The sequence below is a fragment of the Oxyura jamaicensis genome, chromosome 4, assembly GCF_011077185.1.
Source record: "Oxyura jamaicensis isolate SHBP4307 breed ruddy duck chromosome 4, BPBGC_Ojam_1.0, whole genome shotgun sequence".
Taxonomy (NCBI): Eukaryota; Metazoa; Chordata; class Aves; order Anseriformes; family Anatidae; genus Oxyura; species Oxyura jamaicensis.
This window is the reverse complement of record NC_048896.1, coordinates 37,625,389-37,634,749: the sequence shown is the minus strand read 5'-3', so window position 1 is coordinate 37,634,749 and position 9,361 is coordinate 37,625,389. Positions and strand designations below refer to the sequence as shown.

Sequence of the window (9,361 nt, the reverse complement as noted above, 5' to 3'; positions counted from 1 at the left end):
ACTGAGGTGAAATGAGAAATTCTACCCCCCCCCCCCTTTTTTTTTTTTTTTTGTCATTACAGATGTAGGAAACCTAGGCACCCTTTCACGTTAATCATTAAATAAAAGAAAGAACAGTTGACATGGTGCATACCTGGCACCCCATCCTCACCGCCTTGCCTCCTCAACTTTCACAGCCTATGCATGAAGAGAGAATTTGTCACTTAGCCTGAAAAGGACAGAAAGATGAGATGAAAGCATCACAATGGGATAATCCTATTACTGCAATTAGGGAATCATCATCTATCACTTCACCTGTAAACAAAGCCTTTTGTTTTCACTCCAGGACATCCTGAGCAGGTGAAGGCAGTCAACACTCCTTTCACTCTTCCTGCACATGCAAAACCTGTTTCATTAAATATTTCTCATTTATCTTCTGTCATTGTGGGACACAAAAACCTATTAAAACCCAATGTTTTTCATCTGTGAATGTAACAAATCACAAGAAAAGCTGCTTAAAATGTTAACTATCGAACCATCTGAAATATATTATCTAAAGCAGTAAAACAACATTCTTGGAATAATGATGATATTGAAGTTGAGGAGAGAAATGCTAGGGAAAAAAAAAAAAAAAAAAAGTAAAATATTCCTCAGCTAATGAAGGACCAAACAAGTACTAAAAATTGATGAAGACAAGGTTTGAAAGGTCCTCTGAAGGAGCAATTAAACATTAATAGAAATAGATAAATAACTGTGTAGAGTCAATAAGTTGTGCTCAAACACTCCATAAAATTGCAGTCTCAAACATGATAAACATCATTTCAGAGCACATTTCCCTCATTCTCAGTTCTCTCCAGATCAAGGTACTAGCCTGTAAATCTGTATCTTCATACTATGCAATTGCCTACTACCCCATGCTTCTGAAAAGTACAGAAGAAGGAATTAAGAAACAGCCAAATTAATGTATAAGAAATTGCAATACATAATTCTGTCATGTTTATTCCTTTTCAGTGGCTTCGACTATAGAAATAATTTCCATGTTACTTACTATGTTTCATATGGAAAGTTTTTCAAGTTTAATCTCTCTGAGTCACCCCTTCTGTTTTTAAAACAAATAGTAGTGTCCATTCTACTTTCTATTGCATTCTCTTTTACATATCCCTTTAAAGGAGAGAGCCCATGGCTTTTCCACATTATATCAGATGGACATTTTCCCTAGGACATCAGTCATTCAGAATTTTCAGAATTCAGTCATTTCACAACTGCTTTTTGATACATAGATTGAAATGACTATCAGTTGTAGTCCACTTTAAATAATGCCACCTTGGTGCAGGTGAATTGCACTGTGGACAACTGAATTTAAATTAGTGACTCTTGTATTTTTCCAGTATGACACATTTTTTTTTCATTTTTTACTGACAGCTTGCTAGTTTTCTAATGATAGAAAGCTGATAGTTTGACTATCATCAGTCACCGTGCTTTACTGTTAGATTTAAGTGCCATCACTAATTGCTGATGAAATGCATTGACTCTTTCTTTCTGGGCTGGCCACTTCAAGATGCAGCGAGATCTGAACATTCCTCTTCTCAAGGAAAGTGCATGATTCAACTTGTAATCTTGGATGTCATGAAGGAAGACCAATATGATGGAGTCCCGACTTTGTTCAATAGCTTGCTGAACAGCATGATACACCTTAAACCTGAAGCAAAAATAAGACAAAAAATGCATTTTATTTCATGTTGGGGAAAGAAAGGACAAACAGTTCTTTTGACAGCTCACATATTAGCACATTAGACCCTGATTTTATAAAGCCAAACGGGTTTTAATATATATTCTGTGATAAGAAAGTGTCATGACTTATGTTAAATTAGTTACTTTTTAACTACAGACAAAATTACGATTTAAAAATATAACCTAAATCATACAGCCTTTTCCTTCCTACTACTACAGAGAAGTAATGAAAAGAGTTGTTTAAAGATAAATGAAAATCATCTTTGTATGCTAGTGATCTCACCAACAAAACTTGTTGTTGTGTTTCAAACGTAATTTTAAGGAAAGCAATCAACAGAGGTGATATTGACAGAGGTTCAAGTATCCACTTGTGTACATGTAGAGCACTTAAGTTTATTAATTTTGTAACTGTTCAAAAATTATGATACATTAAAGTAGAATTTGCATTGCATTTTTAATTGATCTACATAGCAAAAATAAAGATTACCTTGTTAAAAATCTGTTAAGAATTTTTTCCCTTACTTACAGTGTTTTATATTCTACTCACTTCTTGCACCAGGGATCCTTTAAGAGATGCTCAGTCACAACAAAAATAATCTTCCTGCTCCTTCTTATACTGTTAATTATGGCTTCAAATTCTGATATGCCTGCTTCAAAGTCCCGTTCTTCTAAACAAAACCTAACTTCAAATTGCTTATTTTTTTCCAGAGAGATGAAATTCTTCAACACCCAATTCTTGTCGTGTCTTGCATGAATAATGTAAGCATCATAATCATACTCTTCCTGTAGTCTGTCAAGTTCTTTAAAACCAAGTATTCGATTTACTGAAATGTTCCAGTAGAAAGCTATTCTCCACCCTTCAAAATGGATGAGAAGAACAATAAAAATGAGTAGCATCACAACCGTAGTAGTGATCACAAACAGAAGTTTAAATGGAGCGCTGTCTTTGCAGGCTGAGCTATCAAAATGCAACACCAGAGTACCATGATACTTAGGCGGAGTGTTGCAAATATACTGAGACTGCAATCCAGGTACATATGCTTGGGTCGCATTAAGCCAACTAGAAAACCAAGCAATACTTTCACAGGTGCAATCAAATGGATTGGAATCCATCTCTAGCTTTCTCAAGTTCTTGAAAGCTGGGCCAAACACTTCTTCTTCAACTGAGGTTATTAGATTTTTCTGAAGGTTCAATGAATTCAGAGAGCTTTGGTCATCAAATAAAGTTGCTGGAAGCAGATTCAGATTATTTGATCCTAAATCCAAATATTTTAACTGAAACAGACCTTTGAAAACCTGAGCTGGAATCTCATCAAACCCATTTGATTTCAAATTTAGAATATGCAAGTTGGGGAGGTCTTTTAAAAAAAGAACAGGGCCTCCTGGATTTACGTGTTTCCAAAGTCGAGCTAAGTTATTGTGCTGCAAATTCAGAATATCAAGCTTGTGAAGTCCATCAAACAAGTCTTCCTTTATGTTTGCTATGTTATTATTGCTGATGTCCAGGACAGTCAAATTTTGTAGAGGATGAAAAGGTGAAGGAGAAATTGCCAGATTACTGCAACCTACCTTCCTTAGCATCAGCATTCTAAGGCTTGGAACAAAAGAGAATGATTCACTTTGCAAAGTCAAGTTTTTGTTATAGGAAAGATAAATGTATTGTATGTTACTGAGACCTTTAAACTCATGACCTGTAAGCTCTTGACTAATTTCATTAAGACCAAGATCAAGAATTTTCAGGTGTCCCAAGCAGGAAAATGCCCCACTTTCTATTGTAGAGATTCTTGTTTTTGTGAGGTTGAGAACCTGCAAGCTGGAATTAGCAAGCGATAAAAATGTTGTATTTGTTATTCTTTGTAAATTTATGTTGCAGTTAGAAAGACTCAGGTATTTCAGGTTGTTCAGACCTGTGAACATATTAGTAGTGATTCGTGGAAAATTGTTATTATCCATTAAAAGGTACTCCAGGTGGTATAACCAACGGAAGGAAAAATCTTCGATTTTCCCAGTGAGTGAATTTATCAGATTCAGATGTTTGATGCTGGACAATCCATAAAATGAACGTGAAGATACTTGAATAATGTTATCCTTCAGGTTTAAGTACTCTAAATGTGAAAGCCACTGAAATGAGCCGTCTTCTATCACAGAGAGAGAATTTTTGGAAAGGTTTAAAACTGTGAGATTTGTTCCTTGCAGTCCCTGGAAAGTTGTCTTGTTAATATGTGAAAGCTTCACATGGCTCAGTGAGAGGTTCTGAATTGCTGTGTTTGATAATTCTGTACAAAGTTTCTTTGTGCGATTTTCACCAAGTTCAACATTGTTCAGTATAAGGCCAAACAGATTTCCAATTGCACGTAAACATCCTGTGTGAAACTAAAAGAAAAGGAAAAAAAAAAAAAAAAAAAAAAAAAAGAAAATGGCCTAAGCAACAGGATTACAGAAGAGATTTGACCTGTGAAGCCTAAATTTGTGAAGCGTATTCAAGTGAGATCATCAAACAGAATAAAACTCCCAACTTTTTCCACACCTGAGTTTAGACAAACTCCTTGAAGTACTGTTTCACATGCTAGTGGTTCTAAAATTCTAATATGATTATCATAATTTTGAGTGGTACTATTTTAGAATAAATAAAAGGTTTCTTAGCCAGATGAAAGTTGATTACAATTGCATATCCAACTAGTGAAAACCTTTTTGCTGCAAGTACCATAGAAATAGAGATAATCTCTTTTAAAGTTCCTTTTATTGGTTTCTGCTAAGGATACCAATACACCAGAGCAAAAACAGTTGTAAAAAAGTTATTTAGGCCTTCAGTTAACCAAGAAGAAAACCAATCTCTTCATCTGAACAAAATCTATATTCATGAACCCTGATACTACACACTTCCTTCCATGATATAAATTGCAAGCCTCTATTATAGTGCTGGCGCCTCCTCTTGATTTCAGGTGTCAGCTGAATAATTAAATACTCCATTTATCAGTGCAATCCAAATGCATAAGGCTGCTTTTCAGATAGCAGTACTGTAAATTCAGAGCAAGCTAAACTAGCATAAAGTAGTTCTGCCAAAGAAAGTCCCATCCACTTATCCACCCGCTGTACACTTGTGCCAGTATGGGTATTTATGCGGTCATATGGTGAACCAGACAGGGAATTAGCCTGGCTACAAGATAACAAAGCCAAAAAATCTGTAGAGTTTCCCCACCTGAGCCAGTCCATGGCCTCATTATAGTTTGCACCAGCAACAGGGAGGCATGAAGCCTAGAGGTGAACCAATTTAGAACCATAACACTTAATATTACTCTTCAATGAATTGTGTTTTAACACTCAGGGGGTCAGAGAGAACAAGGTAGAAAGCAGTGATGTAGGTGGCAGAGCAAACAATGCCTCTTTTTTCTTTTTTTTTTTTTTTTTTTTTTTTTTTTAGTAAAGAGTGAATATACTTTTCTGTAATGATTATTTCTCTGGAGTAGCCCACATGTACAAATTAAATTTCTCTCTGATAACTAGAAAGGGAGATCTAGATTGTTTAATTAGCTTTGCATAATATCATACTTTCTCCCTGACTTAGGAAGATTTTTTCAGCTGTTCACCTTCAAAAAAAAAAAAAAAAAAACCTGCATAGAATGTACGTGATGAGGGTTCACAGAGGTAGAATCATAGAATGGCTCAGGTTGGAAAGGACCTTAAAACTATCTGGTTCCAACCCCCCAAAAGTTCCAACCCCTGCTAGCTACTCTTGCTGATAACAGTGTCAGGAAAATAATTGTGTATTACTGTTGAGGGTCAGGAGCAATGCTGTATACAATAGAATGGTTTTAACTTTGATCTTGGTGGATTAAATTACATGCATAAAACATAAGCCATACAATCATACGGGATAAGTCAGGATAGTTCCATTTTTTACTTACACCAGTTGAATTTCTGTTGAAATACTTCCTACCTCTTTCAGGGGATTTGATGACAAATCAAGACTATTCAATGAAGTGTTGCTAAGAAAATTGAGGTCCTCCTTTTTTAACTCAGTGATTTGATTGCCATACAACACAAGCTCACGGAGGTTCTTCAGCTGCTGCTGCAATCCTAAATTTGCTGACTTCAAGTGATTATGAGTTAGATCCAAAATATTCAAGTTCTGCAGAGAAGATGCAAACAGAATTATATATATATAAAACTTTTTATGTAATAAAAAAATCAAAATATTGCAGTTGTCTAATTCATGAGAAATTGGTTGCAATACTACAAATAGTACTACTAAAGCTGGCTGTAGTCCTTCACACTTAGTTGAGAGTCAGCAGCCCTGTGATGCGAGCAAGTGCATTTTACATAACTGAACTAGAATACTGAGCATGGCAGAAATGTTCAGCCTTGCCCAAAACCACAGCTGTGCTCATTAGAACACTGTAGGACAATTAGTTCCCACACATTGTCTCTATATTCTTTTGTCCTTAGGCCCTTCCTTGACCCTCCACATCATAAATGCCACAAAGAATATTTAACCACATCAGAACTAGCAGGAAAACAAAGGCAGCTAAAGCCTTCTTATTCTCTCAGTCCCCAAAGCCCTGGGAGACACTACATTTAGCCTAGGTATCGGCCTTATAAGTCTGAGAGTTTATACCTTGACCTTCAGAATTTAGGCTAGCTATCATTTTTAGACCTCATGCAACTCAGATTCCTGACCAGCCGTTCCACCCTATGCTTCATCTGCTGCTGCTATTCTTTCAGCACAGATCCTGTATGGAGAGATGCCTTGATTGGATGCAGAAGAGGAAAGGGGAAGGAAAGCATTGCCTCACAAGGATGGCTGGGACTCCAGTGTGTTCTAACACAAGAAGCCACTAGGCCTTTTCTTTAGAATAGGGATGGAGAAAGGTCATATGCTGGGTATTTTCAAATGGAAATAGGCAGCTGTTTCGTACACACATACTATAAAATCCTCATATATACTTTATCTACAGAAAAAGGTGCATTTTTAGCTTACCTCCAGGGTTTTGAAAGGATCATTTTTTACATCTATTATGTTGTATCCTAGATTGAGCTCAGTAAGGTTGGTGCAGGAAGCAAATGCTCCACCAGGGAGCTCATGCAATTGATTATGTTCTAGCACCAAAATTTGCAATAGGGGCAAATTTTTGCACAGTTCTGGTTGCAGTTTAGAGATGATGTTGTATCCTGCATTTAAGTAAACCAGCTTGCTGTACTTGGTCAAATTTGCAGGACATAGTTTTTTTAGCTGATTATGAGAAATGTCCAAAACAGTTATATTGTTTGGGAGATCAGAAGGAATTTGAGTCAGTTTTAGGTGACTGCAGTCTGCCATTGTATTTCTGATTTGACATTGCTTTCCAACCGATGCACACAGCAAGCAGACAGACACCAGTCTCAAAGATAAGTTGTTCCAACTAAGAATATCACTTCCCATGGTTTTATCTGCAAAGGCAAAATGAATTTGAATTACAAATTACAGTCATTTTGACGCAATTCATACGTTATAACTTAACCTGAAGGCTAAGTAAGAGGCACAAGAAATCATGATGTAGTTTTATACTGAGCAAACACTGATTATTTTTTTACCTATGGAAAAGGTACGTTTAGTAATCGCTCTTCACTTAAAATAATTACGCTTAAAAATCTACCAACAGTTTATCTATAATCAGTGCAAATTTTCAATTCTTTTCCATTTTCTGATTAATTTGGATTGATTTAACATGCATAAAGTACAATAAATACGACAAATTATGCACAGGCCCTTCAGTGTTAATTATCTATGCTCTGAGCTTTACTACACTTAAATTATTTATAGTTATATGCAGTAAGAATAATATAAATGCCTCTTTATTTTACAGTTCTTGCCAGTTTTTGTTTTACAAGTCACTCACAAAAATCTAACCATCTATTTTTGTTTTGTTGCTTGTCTAACTTCAGTTACAGCTATAATACAAGAAGGAATACCAGGCTATAGAAAGGTGTATGAGAAAGAACAGACAAACTCAATCTATACCTACCTAAGCAAAACAACAAAAGTGAGAACTGTAGAGAAAATGCTGTCCACAGATTGAAGGCATTTTTAAGATAATTTATGTCTTAATAAAAATTCAGTTCCTTGCTGGGCACTGCACATGGACCTGTCCTGTCCTGAGGCTCACTCAGCCTGGCTCTCTGCTCACCTGCTGCTGGCAAGCAAACGGGAGGTTAGGGGACAGCAAATAATTGAACCTGGCAGTCCTACAGGCAACTTGGCCTGCTACAGCTGCTGCTGAACACAGCCCCCTATCCCTCCAGCTGAGGAATATGAAGGACTAGTTCTCCTTCCTCATTCCTCTGCAGCCCAGGAGCTGGAATAGTGGAGGAAAACAAAGGGGGAGCTTGTCTGATGCCTCTAGCCTGCATGCTTTTGAGGGTTTGTTTTATAGAGATAAGGTAGCTGCCAGGCTCCTTGGGTAATTATTGCCAGTTCATCTTTACAGTTTGAAAGGAGCAAGAAACGCACTATACAAACATAAACCCTGGTTCTTTGGATGACTTCCAGGAAGGATAACAGGGCTGCCTCCTTGTGCTTGGCCATTTTCATTGCAGGAAGTCTGGAGACAGCTTTAACTGTTTCATGCTTTGGTTGGGAATCCAGTGAAGTAAAGACGGCCCATTATCAGATTTAAAAGACAAGCATACAAAATAATATTTAAGGGACATCAGACAGTAACAGAATTGTCAACATTATTAGGAAGATTCTTAAAACTGGAGAATTGCAGCAAGGGAGCCTCCAGCATCTCCTAGTGAGTGATATTCCTGCTCCATGGGTGATGTTTGCTATTTAACATAAATACCTCCTGCCAGCTGGGGTCCTCACAGCTAGACGCAAGCACCAAAGCACACTCTCATTATGCAAACAGCAAGGGCATTGACTTCATGCAAGTTCAGACAAATCTACGACCAGGGAAACTGCCAAACTCCTGAGCTGTGCTTTAGCTTTGCCCCTCTGATACCCGTATTTATTACAAATACCTGAAGAACAGCATCAACTTACCACCGTGGGCTTTACCTCCTTCAGTCTGGGGGCATCCAGGCACCGCACAAGTTCCTCAGTGCACAAAAGCCATCAGGAAAAAAGCTGCCCAGAGCCGGAAGGAGAAGTGAAAGCAAAAGTGAAGACGGCCAAGCCTCCGTGCCAGCAGGGCAGCTGCTGCTGGAATCGCACAGGGGTTTCACAGATGAGCAGCATCACACAATCCAGTAACAATCCTGGCTAATTCCTGTGTCTCTGAAAAAAAAATAAAAATAAAACTGAGGACATATCCCCAAAGCAGATATGTTACTGAGATTACTGGCATAGGGATATTACCCTTATGTGGAAACAATGCACCACAAGGGTCCTACAGAGCCAAATAAAGTATGCCTCTTTAAAAAGGGAACTTAAGTGACAGCATAATATATTAATTTTAAGATACAGTAATCAAATATTTTCTATTGTAATAAAATAAGGAAATGATTCCTAAAGTCCAAATAAAAGTTTCAGGTACAGCTTTTAGATGTTTTTCCTTTTAACGTCATTCGTGAATTTGCATTTTCGAGGGACCTGACCATCACTTTTCTGGAGAGAGGACTTGTCCAATACATGCTTCTGACTGTGACAAAAGGTCCTGCTGCTTGGGCTACA

At 37.3% G+C, this 9,361-nt stretch overlaps 1 protein-coding gene across 1 annotated transcript; it reads right to left on the bottom strand.

Moving 5' to 3' along the window:
* Positions 1–51: 51 nt before the first annotated feature.
* Positions 52–8,970, bottom strand: TLR3 (toll like receptor 3). Its single transcript, XM_035325248.1, has 5 exons — positions 8,732–8,970; positions 6,689–7,137; positions 5,648–5,839; positions 2,258–4,083; positions 52–1,678 (listed from the first exon to the last, which is right to left on the bottom strand). The coding sequence occupies exons 2-5, from the start codon at positions 7,127–7,129 to the stop codon at positions 1,450–1,452; spliced, it is 2,688 nt and encodes an 895-aa protein (XP_035181139.1). The 5' UTR covers positions 7,130–7,137; positions 8,732–8,970; the 3' UTR covers positions 52–1,449.
* Positions 8,971–9,361: the final 391 nt, after the last annotated feature.